The sequence below is a fragment of the Echiichthys vipera genome (genome assembly GCF_963691815.1).
Source record: "Echiichthys vipera genome assembly, chromosome: 1".
NCBI lineage: Eukaryota > Metazoa > Chordata > Actinopteri > Perciformes > Trachinidae > Echiichthys > Echiichthys vipera.
Window position 1 is genome coordinate 14,189,802 of NC_139826.1, and position 22,497 is coordinate 14,212,298.

At 42.8% G+C, this 22,497-nt stretch overlaps 1 protein-coding gene across 1 annotated transcript in view; it reads left to right on the forward strand.

The window, feature by feature from the left end:
* The first annotated feature begins 227 nt into the window (after positions 1 to 227).
* The window catches only part of fto (FTO alpha-ketoglutarate dependent dioxygenase), a 130,044-nt gene continuing 107,774 nt past the window's right edge, over positions 228 to 22,497 (forward strand). The window contains exons 1-2 of the mRNA XM_083921028.1: positions 228 to 292; positions 22,166 to 22,243. Coding sequence (XP_083777154.1) covers positions 251 to 292; positions 22,166 to 22,243 — 120 coding nt within the window. The 5' untranslated portion in view covers positions 228 to 250. The remainder of the gene's footprint in view (positions 293 to 22,165; positions 22,244 to 22,497) is intronic.

Here is a 22,497-nt window from a genome sequence, read left to right on the forward strand (position 1 = left end):
GACGCACGTTCACTCTGGGATTTGTAGTTCTAATTTGCTTGCTTTCAGCATCTACTTCACGAATCTCTCACCCAAAAAACGTTTGGACTGAAAATATTGACGATTTGGCTTTGACTGCAATAACACGGAAGGGTACACTTCCGTGTGCTCTCTCTTATATAGAATAGATACAATGCCATGTATTCGTGTACTACAACAACCAACATCCCCTCTAATGAAAGCGAGGCAGTGTAAACACAAGTCCAGGAACATGAAAAGATCGGGTGACAGTGAGGGAGAGAAGAGAAGAAAGGTATTGATAGCGTTTTTCTCCGTTAGGTCTGGCATATTTCTAAGCCCTGTCGCTCGTTGAATATCTAATGCTCCTTGTGTGATGCTGCTGGCTGCATTTTGAAGGCTAAAAAGCCGTGGATGTCAGTGCATACCTCACCTTGCCTGTTTCCTTTATTGTGTTTTCCATTTTCCCCCCAGTTTTCCACAATGAAGAATTACAGTTACATTAAAACGGTGCTTTATCACGTAAATACACTGCAGAGGAGAAGTTGTAGCTTGCAGAATAACGTCTTGGCAGTGTCCCATATCAACTGGATATCAACTGGAAACACGAGATGAACTACAGTCTGCAGCTATATTTAAAAAAAATCAACAAGAGACAATTTCAGAGCATATTTGGGATGCTACTCTAGTGTGGAGAATAAACAATGAGTCAATTGTTGTGTTGTAGCAGCCCAGTGCAACAATAACACAAATGGTAAAGTTAATGTGTAAATCTCAGATCTGGCAAGGTGCCAGGCCAACAGCCCACAGCTGTATCAAGCAGCATTATAGAGAGTGAAGGCTACAGTGGATAATACCTTGTGCTCTGGTTTACAGTAGAAATGACAACTTGCTGGCTAATGTAGTCATTGCTGTGCTTAAATAATACCCACTGTAAATATGCCGGCCGTAGAAATGTATAAAAGTGGTGTGCGCTTGATTATTTGCACATGATATGAGCAGATATGTAACCTGTGATGTCCAACTGTTGTGCGTGCTGGTGCCTCAAACTGTGCCGGGCTTAATCGTGCTTTCACATGCTGTATGACTTTGCAGTTCATTGAAATACTCAAGGAAAGGAAGGAAAGGGCTTAGCTGTGCCCAAAGCATCCTGGGATGTGTTTCGCCTATAGTCATGGTGTCTGTCTGTCTGTCTGCCACTCTGTCTGTACCTCCTCTTATCTCCTGACTTGGAAGCTGTCTGCTGTGCCACATATGTTTGGATCATGTTAGACAGCAGTGAAACTATGTAAGACGTGGTTCCTCCTGTTTATGAAAGCAGCCATGGCGGCCAGATGAGCGGCTCAGAGAGAGAACTCATTCCAGCTGGCCCTCAGGCAGTCAGGCAGCACTGCACAGACCTAATGGCTTAGCTTCCTTTCTCTTTAGATAAATAAAAGGATGAGCAAGGGGAATTGTAATTGTAAAATCACTATATGATTGTAGAGCAGCCAAGGAAGAAGCTGCATGCATTTTGGCCACTTTAAAAAATAATGATGCAGATATTATGATAACAAATAACTTGATATAATGGACTGGATATGATGGTTGTACTATTCAGTAAGTGGGTCTGTCTGCAGTGCTGCACAAAGTGAGAGATGCGCCATGATGGGCCCACTGTCATTCTGAGTTTAGGAATGCAAGCACCAACAGATTACTGACAGATGAATACACAATCTCCTCAGAAAATCCCACCAAAGTAAGTCAGTATAGCATTGTGACAGGTAACAGACACATCAATTCACATACTGTATAATTGAATTCAAGAATATGAAAAAAAAAACTTTTTAACTTACACTGGAGGATGGATCCATCAGACATTGTTTGACAAACAGCTCATAGCAACATTAAACCTGCCTTATACCCTAATGAATTGAAAAAATTCTATTATTTTTATTAGTATTGTCATCACAGGATGAATTTCCACTCATGCCATGGCAAGTGTGAAAACACTGACCCTGTCCTTTAACCCAGTGTTCTAATGCTGTCTTTGATGCAAGCTCACCATTTGGACAGTGATGACAAGTATAAAGTGCTGTGTCGAAACAGGAAGTGTGTGTGTGTGTGTGTGTGTGTGTGTGTGTGTGTGTGTGTGTGTGTGTGTGTGTGTGTGTGTGTGTGTGTGTGTGTGTGTGTGTGTGTGTGTGTGTGTGTGTGTGTGTGTGTGTGTGTGTGTGTGTGTGTGTGTGTGTGTGTGTGTGTGTGTGTGTGTGTGTGTTTGCAGAAGGCTAAGAAATGATCACACAGGGTCACCAGATGTTGTGAGGTCCTGGGCTCAGCCCAGCCCATTGCTTAGATCAGCCTCATTGGTTTGCTCTGGTTGTGGCACCTAGTGCAAGCTGTTTAGGGTATTTAATTTCTGAACACTCATTAAAATGGTTTGTGTTTCCCTTGGCAATTCTATTAAATTAACAACTACCAAGGTAAAAGCTGATTATGTGGCCACACATCCAGACATGGTTAATCAATTCTCCCACACAAAATGTTGGCTGCTGAATTAGTGTAAAGGAAACGATTTATGGCGACTAATGCCGGCGTCCTGTCATGTCAGGCCTGGTGTTTTAGCAAGAGGGGGGTGTCAGATTCAGCACATTCAGCAGCTTTGTGCTCTGCCGGCCATCTTTTTCTCCCTTTTAACCCAAGTTACATGCAGCTTGCTCTATTAATGAGCCAATAATGGAGAAATAGTGTTGGGTGCTGACATAAAACATGGGTATGGATACCTAAGGCAGGGTAACACATAAGCTCCAACAGAGCTAGATTTACACCTAGGCTCTGTGTAGAATGGTAGAAAGGAGAACACTCTGCATGGGGGCTCACACAGCTTCATCAGACCCCCGCCGGTCGAGCTGTGGAAAAGCCAGGGCTAAGAAAAATACGGCTGTGGCAGATAATGATACCATTACACTAATGGAGCTGGCAAATGAAGGAGAACCCAGATGCCCTGCTTTATTACCAGAGGGGGTCATTTCCTCGTTGCATTCCTAATGGCCTGAGCACACAGTATTGATCAGGCTATCATGCTGCTAATCCTCTACAGAATTACTTATCGTTGGCTAGGTGTCGATCCACTGCATGCCCTGCTCTGGCCTAGCCGCTGGGCGGACGCTGTGTCCAGCAGGGACCCACTGGGCAGTTTATCCAGTCATGATTTAGGGCCAAGCAGGGATGGCGTCTGGGAGGTCTTCAGCAGTGGGCTGGCCAGTTCAATGTGTAAAAAGAGGAGGTAAATGAGGCTTATAGCTTTCATTTAATTAAGGAGCAGGCAATGATGTGGTTCCTCCCTTTTTATGGCCCCATTGGCTGCTTTGGAGCAGGGGAAGCTGTGAGGTTGGATGTTGTTCTCAGTAATTGTGTTGTGCTGTAAATAAGAACAGGCAGCTCTTGTGCCAGCAGCAGCAGCAGCAGCAGGATGGTTTTGGTCAGGCCGTTGGCCAGAGTTGATTACTAAATGCTCTGCATATTTACTCTACTTTGTTCCTTCTTCATGTGGCTGAAATTTGGAACATTTCGAATGCAAATATGTTTCTTCAGGCCTAACTATACTGTAACTATACCCCCCAGTCTCAGTTCTGATTACCTCAATTAGGAAAAAAGAAAAAGATTTTCTAAATTATTAATGGCATGCATTATTTGAACATGACCAAGAAGGGTGTGCTCTTGGTCCATCATCATTACAAATGAATAGGAGGGCCGGGTAGCACAGAACACCTTGCCCAGGGCTTGTGACCTGTCATATCCTTGGACCTTTACTGGGCCCTTGTGTACATTAGCATCCTCAGGCCATTGGAAGCGTGGCGTCGTAGCATCAGCAGACCCCTCTTGTCACCTCTGGCCTTGGCTAATCAAAGAGTTTACCTTAAGGGGGGCATTTAGCCCTGTTCGTTGGGGCCACTGCAGTGGCCATAAAGAAGTATTTATATATTTCCATCTGGAACAACCTGTCGTGGCTAGGGAAACTAGCTATTGATCCAGATATTTAGTCATTTCTTTTTGCGTACGCCATCAATATTGTGCAAACATCCGTCCACGCGAGGGTTGACCTCAGCCCCGGCCTCTATTTTTTGCTCCCATTGGAGTTCAATGATATACTATACTGAAAAGTAAAATCAATGAATGAATATGAAGTGTTGGCGTGTAATATAGCGCAGGCCCAAGGCCCCAGGTCTTTCATTGATCTGCTATGTGAGCGTTGGAGGGGGCTGATTAGTCTGCTACAGAGCTTTTCCTCTACATGTCTTTACCTTGTCTTGCCTATTTGATCTTTGGCTCATATATTTGGACTGAGGTGTTTACAGATCAACTTGGTTAGTTCGACCTCTCTTTAGTTCAGCCAACACACCATAATGTAATGCATTAATTTTCTGCCTTAGTTTGTTACAAGAATGTAGTCATTTGTATTGGAGTAAAATAAAGAGATATGACATGCACGTGTTTGTGTGTGTGAATGTTTTTCAGTTAAGGAGTTGTAGAAGATTCTCTAATTTGTCCTTTATCAACTTAAATCTTGGAACGCTGCAGTAAGTGTGATGGAGTTTGCTGCTAATGTACATTTTTTGTTATTGGTTAATAAATAATATTAAATACTTTTATATCTGTGTTAAATGTTTTACCTTTTTTTCAACGAGGCTAAATGTTTGTCAAGCCTGATGCCTTCACTCACATGGCAAGGTATATGGTTCATTCATTCAATAGTAGTATCGGATCTGTATCGGGTATCTGCCAATACGCTCAGCCCAGGTATCGGTATCAGATTGGATGGGAAAAAAATGGATCAGTGCATCTCTAGTCAGTGATGGAAGGATGGGATTGGTTGTTGTATGTTTTGCCCCAGTTCATCTGTGATATAATTATAAAATCCACTGTCAACTGTTGACATGAGTGAGCCTTTTCCTTGAGATAAAATGATGCACCAGGTTACTGTTTATTACCCATGAGATTGTTCTCTGTTGATGACATCGGTTATAATGGGTTATACATGTTGGGTTAGCTTCTGCATATCGTTCCTTTACTTCCCAACACCTTTTTTATAGTGATCTGTGTTGAATGCATGACATTTTAGAGGTTCACGGTGTCTACATTTGGTTTGCATCTGGAAGGATATGATCTTTTATGGCTGTGCCTGCGTTGTCTGGCTAAGATGGTCTGTCAGAGAGTGGACTCCCACATGTGCCTGTGAGGACCTGTGATCTTACTAAGCATTTAAATGGAAAACCAGAGATAGCCTTATGTCAGGCATTACAGTTTGGTGTGGTTTGGAGATTTAATGCCATAATGAGTCATACTGCAACTGGAAGGGACATCTGCAGAAGTTTTCTCCAAGCAATGGCTGCTGCCTATACACCTCTGAATGGTTGAGTACTTTAAGGCATGAACAGTCCAGTCGCCAGAATAAAATGTTAGCATTTTTCATTTCTTCAAACCACAGATATGATGAATATCAATGTTTCACAATAGCTGCAACCAGCTCTCATTCCCTACTTGTCACATACCCACACTTTTGGATGCTCTACGGTCGCAGTTTTAAACATGCGATTAACGCTAACGTAGGCATTTTAGGCAAACCTACATGGTTAGGATTAGGGAAAGATCGTAGTTTGGGTTAAAAATGTTAAGTAATTAAGTTTGGCTTTCACATAGGATAGAACATAAACAGGACCCGAACCGTGGTCTCCCAGGCGAAAGTCCAATGTGTGTTTGACCCAACCATCGCCCCGACCTCCTCTACTGTATAAGCGGAGTTGGAGGCTTGTTTTACTACTTCACCTGACTTGGGGAGTACTTGCTCTGAACGTGTAATATTAACGTTTATAAATCAGTTGAAAGCCTGGTACATCATGTACAGACGTAAATGGCTGCCAAAAATATTAAATATCGACGTTTCTATGGTTTGCAGAAATGTACAATGCTAATATTTTTTTCTGGCGACCTGGCTAGGCATGAAGCAAGATGCAAAATTAAAAAAGAGTTTTACCAAAGACAAAATCCGACATATTTCTACAGAATTTCCATGATGAGGCAACAGAATTCATGTCTTACACCCATGCAATCCTGCTTGGTTTGATTCTCTCTAGCAGTCTTAATACAGTAATATTGGATTGTTCAAAAACATTAATATATACAGTATTCTGCTAGTGATATACCACTTTAGGTACCAATACTTGGGTATATTGCTATGTTTAGCATTTAACACCAAGTTGGTTTTCTCCTATGGAAGCAGTCACTAGGGTTGTCCAAACAGCCCTTGACAGCTTACGTGTCTGACAGCCCCTACCGAGCACCTCATATTAGTGTTGAGGCATTAGCCACAGATGTCAGCGTATTCGCAAACAAGGCCACGTTGTGGATCATGCAAACTGGCTGACCAGATCAGCCGTCAGATTCAATGAGATTACATCGAATGTGACCTTCCCAAGTAGGGTTCATCTGTCATGCATGTGTCCTGTCACAAGAGAGACATAGAATAATCAGTTCAATCAATAGATGGTGGTGGCTCATTCGACTGGTGCTGAATAAACATGGGAATGACCCTCTCAACTCATACACAGAGGCAAGAGTCTCCAGGGGGTTAATTAGCCACTCGAGGCTATGATCCGTCGTTATTTTCTATTTCTGTTTGTTTGGCATGTGTGTGTGTGTGTGTGTGTGTGTGTGTGTGCACGTCTGTGTGTGTGAATGTGCGTCTGTGTGTGTGTGAATGTGCACTATTTGTGGGGTTTGGACAGGTGTAAGTGTGAGGTATGACTGCTTTTGTATGTTGTGTGTTGGTGTCCATAGTATACTCATCTCCGTACAGTATGTGCATGCGTGATTTGAGGTTGCTGTTTGTTTCAATGCAAATAGAACATAACATATGTAATACAAATATTTAATAGGCTTGTTAAGCACCTTTGTTTAAAGTCCTTCTCCAGGGACATTTAAAAGTATGTAAAAATACTCAGCTATAATTAATATTTATATGTCTTTACCTTGTGAGTCTGTTTTTTTCATCATGGCAAAATGTGGTCCCAGAGACAGACACCTGCTGTAACTACCACAGAGGATGTTAGGAGTATTTTGCTGTGTGTTTATGGCTGTTTGTTAGCATGATAGCGTCACAACTAAACTGAAACTTTACAGGTGTGTAGTTGAGATTAAAATGAAGGTTAAGTTTGAAACGGGTGTGGTCCTAGCAAGGCGACAGAAAGCCCCCTTATGTCCTGGCTCAATAACCGTGCCAGATACAGTGAATTTACGGAAACATTTTCAGAAACCTTCCATGGGAAGTTAAACTGGGAAATTTATATAATATTCCAACACTGAAACTTTCCATGGGAATTATACTAATTTATTGTAATTAACTAGAATTTTGTTTTTTTTTAAACAAACTGTATCATATCCAAACATGAATCTAAACATTTTGTTTTGTTATAAACAGGCATACATGCAAAATAATAAAAATTTAAAAACATTACATTTCAACAGATTTATTTGAAGGTAAAACTTTATCAAATTTTTATTATTTTATTGAACAATCAATTATTAAATTAAACAACAGAAACATGAATTTTGAGTAAAATATTAGTCATCCCCGACCCAACCCACTCAAAAAAATAAAATAAATTAAATCTGGTTGTCTTAGTCAAGATTATGCTAAAATATATTATTATTATTATTTATTTTATTTAAAATCCCTGTTAAGAGACAACTATTCATTTTGTGAATTACAGGTTTATTCCCATAAATTCCGGTTAATTCCCATTAAATTCACTTATATTCCCATGGAAAGTTTCCAACTTTGAACATTCCCGGAATTTTGCAACCCTAGTCTGGAAGCACATCTACTCTTTCTCCAAGAGTAAAAGCGAGCCACACAAGCCATTATAGTAAAGGTCAGCTACCCAGAATACTCCTGAGCTGCCCTGTTTGTTGCTAATTGTAGCTAACTAATAACAATTATTTCACTATGGAAAACCACCTGCATAGGGCAGAACAGTCTTTGCGCTGTTTATTTGCGAATTTATTTTCATTTGTAATGACTCACCTTTCCAATAAAGTAAAAGTGCCTACTGCTACGGTGTTGGCCAACATCTGGTTTCAATGGAAAGTCCAAAACCCTTCATTCAAAAAAGCTGCAGGAGACCAGGTTCACAAGGTGCTGTAAATAGTAATTGTTAATTTGTACATCATAAGCTCTTTTCCATAAACATGAGCAATGAAAGTGTGTTAAAATACCTGGCGTTGGTCTTATTGTTTTGTAGAGGCTGAACACATCAAGTGCCTCCTTTTAGCTGGTGCCAGGTTTTAGCATTGCAATTAGCTTAGCCAGCTGGAGGTACACTTGGCTTCGCCCGCCAACCGCCATCAACAAAACACCACAGGTAGGCTCTACTTGTAAAAACAAACATTGAGGTTGTTATCTTGTAATATAGTACTGTGTTACTTTACAGGAACGGTATGAGTAATGGTGTTAGGGTGAAAGGGTGTTGTTCAATTAGCAAAGAATACTATTTAAAGCCCCTTTCGCACTGGACAAAAAAAAAAACTCACTAGCACCCATCTGTCTTTTGTCTTTAGTGGGAAAGGTTACAATCGGCCTCTGTTGGTAACTTCTGCCACAAATTCCATCTGCCTCCGTGCAAGCAAGAATGGAAGGAGACTGAATAAGTCACGAATTTTAAAAAGGAAGCAACCACCGTACATTGTCACTTGCCTCCATGCTGTTAACCCTGTTTTCGTGACGTGGACTTCAACACACCAGAAAAAATCCCCAGGAAGATATACGCTTCTACTTGCAAGTAACGCCAGTATTGAGCGGCTTTTCCTGAGTTCAAAAAGCCTGCATATTCATGCTGATTTTGGTGGAAAATGGGAATTATAGGATAGAAAAATACGAAAAGCATTCCTGCTGCCACCTGAAGACTTTAGTAGCCACACCAACTTCCAGCCTGGAGTAGGTGTCCTGTTATCCTGGATTTGCTTTCATAGAGCTTTTTGTACTGTTCGTTCCAGCATTTACTCTGCATCAAGTCTTTGAGAAGTGTCTCCTCACTTCAAGTAGTCCGTTCATGTCTCAGTGATTTTTCCTCTGAGCTTCTGTGTGTTTTTTCTTCATCAGCCTAACTTTTCTTTGCATATGCGAAGGAGCCAACGACAGCTTGACTGGCATGCTGTCAGACAGGCGATGCCTTTCCAATGGTGGAGCATCAGCCCTTTCCTGTGTGTGTGTGTGTGTGTGTGTGTGTGTGTGTGTGTGTGTGTGTGTAAAAGTGGGGGTATTGTCAGGACGTGACCGGCACACTTTGCATGTTCTTCTCGAGACAGGTGCTCCTGGGCGAGCACTGGTGCATGACAGTTGCCTTTCATTGCTGTCTTCTCTACACTTAACCCCTGACCAGCCCTCCCTCCTTCCTCTTCCTCCTCATCTTCTTCTCCTCTCTCCTCCCACCTCTTTCCTCCACGTCTGACCTCTTCTCACGGCGCTTCCCTCGGCCGTCCTGAGTGATGGACTGCGAAGACTGGTGGGCGGGTTGCGCTTTGTATGTGGTGGTGTGGTGTGGCAGGCTTGTCACAAGCCTAACACTGTCAGGCTACGGAAACCCAGCTGTCCAGACTGGACTGCACAAACCCACCCACACACACACACTTAAACCCACACCATAACTTTATGTTCAACAGTCCGTAATTCCATCCACTGGCGCTGTCAAGCAGTTGATCAAACGTGCATAAAGAAAAGAGCCCCTTGGCAGAATCCCATCTTCTCTCTTCCTATCATAATGTAGGCAGATTTTCACTCCTCTGCCTGTTTCCTAGACTCTGTTTATTCAGATGAGGCTGACTGGGGGGCAGGGGGTCACATCCACTTGCCTGGCTAAAACGGTCCTGAATTGAGGGTTGTCTCCAGTGAGATGGAGAGCGAAAAAACACAAGGAGGGGTTAGGAAGGGCTGCTGAGCGGTCATGTCAGGGCTGTTTTTGGGACTATTTGTGTGTGTGTGTGTGTGTGTGTGTGTGTGTGTGTGTGTGTGTGTGTGTGTGTGTGTGTGTGTGTGTGTGTGTGTGTGTGTGTGTGTGTGTGTGTGTGTGTGTGTGTGTGTGTGTGTGTGTGTGTGTGTGTGTGTGTGTGTGTGTGTGTGTGTGTGTGTGTGACATGGCAGGGCTAGGGGTTAGGGAGTTTGAGGGTTCAGTTGTCAACCCCTGTGTCATGCTTGCCCTGGCCCTGTTATGTAGAGGGCATCCACTGTCATTTGTTGCAAGACTGTTTGAAGTGAAGTGAGCCACAGAAGCATAAAAAGCAGTCAGCACACTGTGAGCTCTTAGGTGCCATAACACACATTCATTTAAAAGTACAAACTCATACTCTGCAGGAACTAATCCTTTAATAGTTTGACACCCCAAAGTTTGTCTTTTTTTTGGCCTTTTAATCTTTGTTTATTCAAGATGGAGACTGATCCAGATGTTTTCTATAGGGTGTACTTAATTTTATGTTGTTTTCTCTTTTATTCTTTTGAGCTTCATCATGTTAAGTGAAGTAGGTGGATTAAATTCATGCTTGAAGTCAACTTTCGTGAAGACATACACTATTTAAGCAGTCATTCTGTACCTTCAATTTTCTGAAGTTGTGCGTGTGTGTATATGTATATCTCTGTTTGTCAGTGTAGGTGTGTGTTTCATCTGGCATACATCTCCCACATTCTCTCCTCTATGGAAAAACAGCGATGGTTAAGACTCCTTAAACTTGTTGTCGAGTGTCAACGAAGACACAAACGCAGCGCACACCATGAGCTTAATCCAACAACAGCCCGTCTGCCATACTGTACAGCCGCTATCTGCGAGTGAGTGGACCCCTTCCTCGCAAACCATTGTCATATATAGGGGGCATTGTCACATATGAGATGGACTCATGTAAATGTGGTGACAGGCTACTGTCTCGGCAGACTGACAGCATAGAGGGATTGGGCTAATCTGAGTGACTGATTCGAAGCGCACAGCGGCTCGGCTGTCCCCATAACTCCTGAGAAATAGACAGCTTCAGCGGAGTTATCAGTGTTTGTAAGTCCTTCTGCTGCGCTGGGATGACAATAGGGATTAGTGCCAAGGTTCTTTAAACTGTTTTTTTTAAATTTTATTTTTGGGAGGGGCGAAGGGGGCCTCTTATCTGCGTCTCGGCAGGATGCTGCAGCAGCCAGTTTTCCTTGACTGTCAATTAAAGAGGGGATCATTAACTTCAAGGGTATAAATGTTCTAACACTGGTATTACGTTGGGAAGCTAAGTCGCTGACAGATGTTCCAACTTTAATTCTCCACTTGTTTTTTTGTCCTTTAATTAATTTATGTATCACTATTCGGGTTTTAAATATTTTTTCCCCCTGTCTGCTCTTTGTTAGCCTGTAATCTCAGTTACCATGGTAGTCGCAAAGACGATTGGGCCTTGTCACTCGCCTGTGTTTCTTATGAGGTTCAATCGGCTAATGTATTCAATATCACCCAAACTGAAAGGTAAACAGTATCTAATGGCACATGTATTCCTGCACTTCCTCAATGCAGCCTGGAGGCACGGGGCGGGAGGAGAACAGCATGTCTGCCTCTAGTTCTCCAGGCCTTTCAGGAGGACCCGACTACTTAGAATGGTGCTTGATAAAAACTAAACGAGCGCATCTTGTATCTCTGAACATGTGTTGGTTTTTGGGAGGTAAAGTAGTGTACTACTTTGGGGTTTTCTTTTGGAAGATTTGTTGGCGGTTGTGAAGCGTGGGTATGACAGATGTGGTTGAGATTTCCTCAGCGTAGAAGTACAGACATAGAGCTGTGACGGGATACAGTGAGGTGTACATTGGAGGTAGCCACCTAGTGAAAGAAAGAAAGTAAGGAGGAGACTTTAAGGGGGAGTGGGAGAGATGATAGTCGACAGAGACTGCTAATGGGCAAACTCTCTTCATCCACTGCCACTGCCATCACCACCACCACCCTGTTCTATCATGACAGCTCTTTTCCTTTGTTCTCCCCCTCGGCCCACTCTCTGCCGGGGATTCGTGACAAGTTCTCGCGGGCTGATCAAACGCTGCGGTGACACCTGATTAGGATATAGTGCGTGTTTACAGCTGTGCATGGCGAGGACCCCCCCCCCTTCTCAGACAACAAGGGAGACTTCACCTTGACTAATTAAATTTGCACCTGCAATGCCAGCTGTGACAGCCACTGGAGGGCTGCTTTTATTTATGTCACTCCATACATACTTCCTGTGATGTTCATGGAGGCTGAGTTTGCATTAACTCCTCTGTTTACCCACAGTGTGGGTTTTAAATTCCTGCATGTCATATCATGGCTTTCAAAATTACTTCGGACACATTACTAATGAATATATCTTCACTTGCATATTTTGACAAGTCATTTAAAATATACAGGTTGTTTTTACAAGTAGATTGCATTTTGCATCTATTTATGGCATATAGATGGAAAATACGCAATATGTAAAAAAAGCTGCTGATCAATTTGATATACTGTTAAATTATGTTTAGTGGTAGCCAGCTGACTTTATCAGGGTCAGTTCTGCGTGCTAACTAAAGACATTTTTATGCTGTGATCAGTTGTGAGCGTTGAGATCTAATTTTGTAAGGTCAAAACCCTTTCTTAAAAATGTGTTTAAAATAATGTGATCTGTGTGTTCCTTGCTGTGTGTATTTAATCATAGATTAATGTGCGTACATATGTGCGCTTGTACATGATCTGCCTTACAGAGTGTGCGTGTATCTATCTAAATCAGTGTTGAGAGTGTAAAAGGCCACAGCTGAAGTGAGCAGGACATCAGTCACCCAGTAGCAGGAGGAGACAGGGCCTGGTAATTTGTGACTCTCCCCCCTTCCTCACTCACTCACTCCCACTCTCTCTCATTGACTCTCCACACCCCCAACATACACACACACACCCCCCACACACGCACACACACGCACCCGACCCTGCCTCCCCAGCTTCAAATTGACCAGGCTCGACTGCTGGTCATGCTGTATTACATGGGTTAGATGAAGTAATTATTTCTAGGCCACTGACTACAAGCAAGATTAATAGTTTTTGAAACGGCCATAATGGAGGGCTGACCCGCCGTGACATAAGCATTATTTCAAGCTCACCTCCACTCTCATCCCTCTCACCTCTGGGCACTGGCAGAGTGTGATTTATACCTGGGTTAATGAGGGGAGGGGACCTAGGAGCCCAGGTCCACCAGCATACAAGTGCAGTGTTACCGGCCTGCTCCTCCCCAACTCCACAGACAGCGGGGTCACTTGAGGTAGTTTTATGCTTGATTGGGTTTTGGAAACAAGATGTAACATGATTAAAATCTACATCACTTTTGAATGTCATTGTTTTGCTGTATGTAGTAATTTGATTTGAAACTTAGATGGTTTAGGCTGTTCATTGGACAGCTCGCTGAGATGTCCTTGAAAGAATAAAAGCATATGCTACTTATATCCAATCCCTCTGTCCTGGGTCGCTTCATCTGTCCACCCCCCACCCCCCTCCCACCCTTGATGCTCTATAGCCTTAAGAAACAGAGAAGCTGGGAAGAGCTGTCACTAGGTGGCACTTGGACATCATGATATCAGATGCTCGCTCCCCTTCAACCCACCTCACCCTCCCCTTCCCCTCCCTCTCCTTTCTTTCTTGCCTCCCTCACTTCCTCCCTTTCCTCTTTGCTAAGTACACCTCAGATGTCAGGGTGTTTTATTTTTATTGGATGAGGGCAGTGTGTAATGCATTCACCTCCGTTCCTGCCAGCTGTTAAATGCCCCAGAACATGGTCTGGCCAGGCTCCGCCCCGTTAACCCCTCTGATTGGCTGTAATAATTAGCAGAAGTGAACAGTAACTATGGTGCCTAGTGAGGGTTTGGGACAGTTTGCGACTCCCTGATACATACGTGACAGAATGGTCCGGACTTAAGTGACTTGGGTCTTGCTCAACCGCCCCCCCCCCCCCCGACTCGAGTGCATGTGTGTTTTTTAAGCTTTAATATTAACCCTCAACTTAAACACATGCATGCAGTGTGGCACCAGCAATTACATTTTTTCAAATGACTGGGTCTGTAAACCTCCAGAATGTTAATCTGTCACCATTCAAGCTACTGGGAAGAGTAAAAAGAGGATTAAGCTATTCAATTCCTGGTAGAATATTTTCCTTTGTTCAGAATGAGTGAAGGGAAAATAAATAAAGAAATGAGGTGGCTTCTCAAGCAAGACAAGTGCCGTCTGCTATACTTAAAGATTTGGTTAATGCCATTATAGCAACCTTATCTGCTTCAGGATTCCAGGAAGACAGGCTGACGGTTGTGTAAACAGCCACAAATGATATCCGGCCCCTTAATTCAATATTAATCTGAGGTCAGATCATAATGCCACTTTATCTGGGTCAAAGACTACAGTACATGAGATAGAATTAGACCTGTCCTAGATGTTCAGTCCACATCTGTTTTGTGCCATATGTTTTTTGGCTTAGGTGATTGTCAGCATTTAGACATAGGCCACTGCTCTGGCTTGTTAATACTAGCATATTAAAAAATCAATTCCAACAAATAGGTCTCAACAAATAATTATAAAGCTGTCTGTCTGTATGATATAGTTGATAGCAGAAAAGTAGAACATCTAATCACATTGTGATGGATCAGAAAAATTGAAGCAGACAGGATCCTCTATTTTTTATATGTTGTATGATCTACTATTTTTTTCCACCAAAATCTAATGCGTGTGTGAATGTGACACACAGAGTTGATGTTAAAATATCATTGAAGTGTTTTGTCAAGCAACATACTTTATCAAATATTATGTTTAGCATAAGGTTATAATATATTGCACGATAATTGTCACAGCTGTCAGCCAATCCAGCACAGTACCCCTGTCTCAGCCCCTCGTTTACCCTTGACTCCCAGCCTCTCCGGTCGGATTGCACATCATCTTTATCCCAGATGAAGTACCAGACTCGGTAGTGTCAGAGGATGATCTAATATGGAGCCGAAAGGACACAGAGCTGGGAAATCATCGTCATTTGAAGAGGTTGCTTGTCACATGATGGGTTTGATCAACCTGCGCCGCGGTACACAGAGCTGGGTCTTTGCACTGTCTAACAGTGGTACTGGATTAGAGACACAAGCCACTTCTACTGTGATCAGTCACTCACACACGGAGACACTCGGCAAGACTGAAATCCTCCTTGCACACTTCATCCACATCATGTACAGGCTTCTTCGTCAAGCCTACTGTATGGAAATGAGGAACACCGACAATGATAGAACATGCCAGTTTTTTCTCTTTTAAAGGCCATTTTTCATGCGTATCATCGCTGCAGCAATACAGGTAGTGACTTGGGTGTGTTTGTCTATAGTTGCCTGACCTGCCTGAATGTTACTGATCTGTGACATGTTGAGACAATGGCAGGGTATGTGAAGAGTCTGGCTCTACACCCCTCAGACACTGTATGGCTAAGTGCTATTGAATTGTTTATTGTCACAAATCACAAACCTTTCAATGACGAGGTGCGGCCACCATATACCCACTCATCCATCCATTCGTCCGTCCAGCTGCTCTGCCCTGAGCGATGTATAGGTCTGCTGAGCTCTGAGGAGCGTAACGCCAGCCTCCAGAGCCGGGGATTTTAAACGCTCCACCTGCTTATCGATCTCTTCTGCCCCGCTGAGCCGGCCAAGCCCAGCCAGCAGAAAGAGAGAGAGAAGGCGTGATGCAGAGGGGAAGGACAATCTGGTGGTCTCAGTCCTCTGGTACACAGGTCTGTCCTTGACACTGCCTGTGGGACAGGCCTGTAGGACGCCTCTTGTCCTCCCCTGTAAGATTCACATTGCCCCTACAGCTAGCCGGCCCTCCCCCTGGGCCAAGCTGCACTTTGCACAGCCATATTGATTTTGTGGAGGGGCAGGAAAAGTGTGGCTGGGTGGTGAGAGTGAATGAGAGAGGGAGGGGGAAATGGAGAAATTGAGGGAGCTTACTAAAGCACTGACTTCTCCTTGACTGCACCTCGAGACGCGACAACCCTGTTAGAACAACTCAGTGGCCCTGGTGCCCTGCTGAAAACTGCTAATCACAGTCTTTCAATCAACGCTCTCCTTCCTCGCTTCTCTTTCCTCCCTCCATTCCTCTCCCTTCCTCATTTTCTCACTCTTTCCCCTGACTTACCCCTTGCTGAACTGGACCCTGCCTGAATACCAAGGGACTGCGTCTGCATTAAAACTTGCCATTCCATATGGAAAACAGCTGACCTCATGAAAGCGTGCTGTAATTTGAAGGTGAAAACTAAAAAGCTTTTCTCGATCGACATATTCTTAATGGAAACATTATGGCCTGGCCGCAAACTAACAATTAAGGCAAAATGGCAAATGGCCCTTGCATATCTGTGCTGGTAGCCGAGAGCTCATACAGCTCTTGTAACGACAAGGATGCTAGTTTGAATCCGGCACTGGGTGTAAGGCTCAAGATACCCTTGAACAAGCTGTTTAACCCCAAGTTTCTTCAGCAAAGAAACTTTTTATTCTTCTCCAGAAACCTTCAGATGTACTTGGCCGCTCCTGCGTGTGAAATTGTATAAGTATGCAAGTGTGAAGCCTCTAGTATGTTTCTGATAAAGAGCATGCTCAGTCAATCTCTGCCGGATAAATAAAAAGGTTATGTAAGGCGGACATCGACAGATCTCTTAAATCGCCCTTCTCTCTTTCTCTTCTTCTCCTCTCTTCTTCTCTCCCGATTTGACACTTGCTAAAGGTCACAGAAACATCTTTTTTCCCCCTTTGAGGTGTATATAAGTGTGAAATAGATGTTGACACCACAGACACATTGAAAAGCACTTAAACAGAGTGGCCATGTGCCAACCTGTCTGTGCCTGGCTTTGTGCATTTGTAAATACTTTTGAATGATTGATCTGGAAACCTGGGTCTCTCTGTAAGCCTGTCAGGTGCAGTGAGAGAGATCAAAAAAAAGATGAGGTCCAGTACTGTTTTTTCTTCATTGCTTGCAGAATTGCACAACACATACCCTGGGATGACTGGAAGAGTAGCTTTAAGTAAGTGTGAGTGTGAGAAAGAGCACACATGGCTCACAAAGAGAGAATTTGACAGGACCTTTGATGTTTAGTTAAAATAGCACACCGGATGTGTGTTAGTATCTTGCACGTGTGACATTTTTCAAATGTGACTGAGCGCCAATAAAGGTTGTGTGTGCGAATGTAATTAATGACTGGCAGTGGTCCCCCGCAGCTCTGGTAATGTGCATAGATCAGTGTTATAAACAGGGTGTGAAAGGTCTGCCCAGCGCCAGCCCTTTAAATGACTGGCCTCTTGTTCAGGTAGATGGATGGACATGTTCTAATATTAATGATCCCGTCCCCCGCCGACCTGTCGCAAGGTGAAATGAGCAATGCAGCTTTCAGCCTCCAACAACAATTAACAGCTCAGGGCCAATCTGTCTGTCATTTGCCATCACGTACCCTACCTGTGGACCCCCACTGAACACATGCTGAACTTGTCTGTCAATATATATGAAATGTTCATGTCATTGATTCGAAAAAAAATATGCAGTTGTTAATGGCATGACATTCATCCTATTTATTTCTTGGTATAATGTTTTCTTTCCTTTTTTTTGTTTCTACTTTTAAATGGAAAAACAAAACAAGTTCCTGAATTTGATTAATTAAATATGACCTATTCCTGTATCTGCAATATGTGTCAATGAAAGAAACATGCAGAGGATTATGTTCTTAATAGCCGACATAAACATCTCATCCGTTTTACTTGTATGAGCTTGAATGGATGACCTTGCATTAAACGTGATTTGTGAATGTAGGCTGGACCTACATGCCAAATTAAATCTGTAAATACATCTCAGGATATTGCAGATTATCCAGAAAAAATATCAACAGGAAAGTAGCTGAAAGCCAATTGTTTTTTGGATGTTTCTGGCAACATCCTCCAGATTGACCTCTGGCTCTCACAGTCCAATCCATATTCATGGGCTGGTCCTGAGCAGGAGTGTTTGGAGACATGAGGTTACACATTACCAACACCCTTGAGTTCAACTCCCACACATTCCAGTTAGCCATTGAACTGTCTTCCCAGTTAGACGTCACACTGAGTTCTTGGTGGTATTCTTAAAATAAATGAATGCCTCAAGTGGCTGTAAACAACGTGAGAAATGATTTATTTTTTACCTTGAATGTTTTTTTTATATCTCATGCATGAAATGAAACAACATAATCTGTCAAAATAGTTGAAATAGAACATTTCTGACATTGTTTTACTGGAGCTTCTTTTTTATAGTTTGTTTATTAGGTTTTTTTGGTAGGATGGACATATTTTGAGGTGCATATTGTTACAAATGATAAAACAGCAGCAAGAAGCACTGCAGCAAATGTTAAGCCTCTGTCTGTATGTGTGGTCTTGTATGTCTGTGCTTGTGTAGGTATTTGTGTGTGGTGGCACCTAGGTGCTGTGTTATCTCACCATAGTTCAAGTTAGTGGCATACCCTGAAGATGAGGTAGATGTTGGACTATAGAGACCTTAACAGAACAAACTTGACAACAGTTAGCTGAAGAGCCTTGGGTTTTTGACTGAAGTGTTCTTAAATTGCCCCCTGTCTATATGTTGTTCCTAAGTTATTTTCTAAGTTCAAAGCTGAATTCATGACTGACTGCAGACTTTATATCTTCCTATGCATCACGCATGCAAACACAAATGTTCTGGTGGGGTGGGCACTCCCTTCCCTTCTCTACACAGTGTGTTGCTTCACACAAGCTCCCGACATTCTGCAATCCGGTGCCAAATGGACTGGGGCGGAAGCGCCTTTGATGTACACGGGTAGTCTGTCTGTTTGAGTCGGACGTTTTACAGCCAACTTGTCAAAACTGTTGATTCACCATCACTTTTGCAGAAGAGGACCAGTTTTGAAATGGGTGTCACACAAGCACCAATGGCTTGCTGTTTCAACACGGAGCCCTATAACACAGCTATTTCTCATCACGTCATCCCCGGTGCTGCACTAGGCCTGTTTGAGAACCAAGGTTTTCTGTCTGCCTGCAGTCTGAGGTTACCTTGCACGGCAGCTGATATCTCGTGATATCACGTCAGTCTTCAAGTACTCCGTTTGTGTACAATTGTGTTCTATGTTCTTCTCCTGACTGGGTTAGGCAGCCTGCGATAGACCATGATATACGGATGGTTCATCCAATCAAAGTCAAGTGCCTGCCATTTTCCAAACCCTTTCCAGTGACAGCTCTTTAGATGGTTCTGTGTGACAAACCATCAGGTCGAAAGAAAAAGTGCTGCTCTCCTTTGGTTGGAGGTCTTGAAAAAAAATATAATATATATACCGCTTGCCTAACACAAGAAGAAAATATATTAGCCATGTTGGAAAGAAGAATTTCTGCGTAGCTAAATATGACAAACCAAAACGTGTGTTGCTACTGAAAAGCAAGCAGTGCCTTCACATGGGGTGACACTACTTAACACGCCATCTTCAGGGCTTACTCTACATTGTAGCTTTTATCTACAGTTTATGATGCATCAGCCAAATCTAGACAAGTCCAGTGGGACTCATGTGTCCTCCTTTGGCAATCGTATAACATACAGTACGTTGCAATGTAGCCTCTGGGGCAGACACAAGTTAAACTAGAAGTGTTTTTATCCCCACAGCGACGGAGTTATCTGGCTTTTTTGAGCTAGTGATGCTAAGCACAGGACATTAATCTAGTCTGCAAAGAACGCTTTGAAGAAAGTGTCCGTTGAAGTGTCACAGATGGGAAATAAATGAAATTAATAAATATATGGTACACAGTTTGATATCTCTTATAGGCCATGATCAAAGCACACCAATTGAGTTCTATTCTACCTAATATGTTTTTCTGTGATAAACAGTCCGGCTGAGGGAATAATCCCATCAAGGAAGAGAGAGATTAAAAAAAGAAGAAAAAAAGCATCAGATATATCACTTAGCTCAGACTCTTGGCGCGGCTACCGTGAAACATCCGTGTTATTATGGGATTGGTAATCTCGTTTCTTGGGTCTGAGTGGAAACGCAGACCTTTTTCTGTGCTCCTTCTAGAATCAGGTGCAGACCCTGAGATAGGAAGACAGACACAGCTGCCTCTGATACTGCAAGAGTCCATCTGCTTCAGAGGGCTCCGGTAACTTCATGTCGTCCCTTTTTTTCTGTGGAATTTCTGAGTAGCTTGATGTTTTTGACATGTGTGTGTGACAGCCCTGGTTGTGTGCGATTGGTGTTGAGGCATCATGCTTGCTACCCCGGCTGCACATTTATTTATTTTTTTAGGATGGGCATATATGTGTGTGTTTGTGCATCTATTGGAGCCTTACACACACACGCGCATGCAGTATGAAGGCCCACTTCCATGTTTGTGTACACAGAAGTGGTTTGCACACTGTGACTAAAGCAGACCGTAAGGATCTTATTCATGTGTACACGTATAAGCACATCTACAGTAGATGGATGCCAGGAGATGGATCTGTACAGACTCACAGCAGCACACAGATAAAAACACACACACACACACACACACACACACACACACACACACACACACACACACACACACACACACACACACCGACAGACACGTACACATACAACACTAGCCCAGAGCCTCACCTTGATATCTTGAGCTTCTGTCATGAGTTGGAATTTGACACCAATGAATGTGTGTCAGGTTTTCAATTTCTTCCAACAGCCTTTGAATGCAGTCTGGCCATGAATAGTGCATGTTGTTTTGTTTTTTAGATTCCAACTGTCTGCAAGTCTGTTTTTGTTTGTTCCAGAATAACTTGGAAGGCCTGTACACTCATGTTCATCCTTTAAGAAAAACTTTCAGCAGGTGTTGTGTTGTTTAGCCTAAGGTAAAGATTCAGCCTTAAGGCAAATTCACCAAACTGCTTCTGATCTGATGCCCTCCCATTTCTTCTGCCTGCATTATTGGGATGTCTTTTCCTCCCTCCTGTCTATAATGCACATACTTTCACTGCTTACCCTCTTTTTGATCCAGCCCCCTTTTGAGTCAGGGCACACATGTTTTTACACCTGCACTTTAATATTATTAACAGGAGATTTTATTTCACTAAAAGCGTGCCACATGAGGTCTTTGGCATTATTAGGACTGAAGAAATGGGAGACGACTGTTGTAAACGTCTTGGAAATATACACAGGTTTGGTCTTCCTTCAACCATCACAACTGCATGGTGGTTGATACTCAGGCCGTTCATGCAAAACTTTTAAAGATGTAAAAAGACAGTGGCACGTTGGTGACATTTCTCCTTTCCCTGCTGCTAAGACATCATGCAGAGGCTGTGTGTGTGTGTACCTGTTGCGAATGAATATGAGGTTCTGAACCCACATACGCACACATATACGCCTCGCAGGGTGTGGAAATAGTTGTGAAATTTATTTGGGCATATATTTTTTATGCCAGTTGCCATTGGATTTACAGGTCAGAATGGAATGCGTCCCAATGAAACGTACTTTGATCCCTCTCTCAGGTTGACATTTTTATTGGGGGAGCTCTGTACGGCACAGGGCATCTTTTATAAGGTTGTGAGGAACCCCGTGACAGCCTTCACAAAATCATAAAAATGTGAGACGTCAATGAAAATAACCAGATTCCAGTGCTATCTCAGCCTATTTGAGAGCATCATTCATTAATTTCACACTGCTTATTTCTAAAGAATATATTTGTAGTGAGTCAGTGTAAGATGGTTGAAAATGTATTCACATTAGCAAATGCTATGATTGTAATTCAAAGACTGTGTTTCCAGTACTTTAAAATAAAGTTCCAAAGTAGAAGTGGCAGTAGAACCAGACTCTGACTTGTAGTCCATACACAGAGAGAAAAACATTTGTTTCTCACACACTCAGTGGTGTTGTACAGCTTCTTATCTTAGGAAGTGTGAGAATTTTGTAAATTTAGTGCCTAATCAGAGCACTTTGGTGTTAGAAGGTTGATGGTAATTCCCCAAAAGTTATACACTGAATATATATTCGAATAGAGGTATTTGATATCTTAGACACCAAAGTGGTTTTGTGAAAAAATACACAGTAGCAGCATGCATTTATACTGCTACTTACCAACTGATTTCACGAGTGTTTTGTTCCACAGAGGCGGAAGCTACTGCAGGAGTTGGGAGACCAAAAGATCCCCTTTCTTGGACCCTCAGATCGGGGCTATCAGCAACTGGTGAGCAAGCCACACTCCCCAATAATGCTATTGATGCTGATACCTCTATATAAAGGAGATCTACTTGAAATACTCAAAAAATTGGGGGTTGCTTCAACACGGCGTTCACCTGCAATATGTAAAAACCTGACATTTTTTCACGTCTACATACACTAACATGCACGCACGGCCAGAATGTCCATCACAGCAAACAATAGAGAAACTTAGATTACAACACACACGAAGGGAGAGTGAGGCCTTTACATAGAAAATAA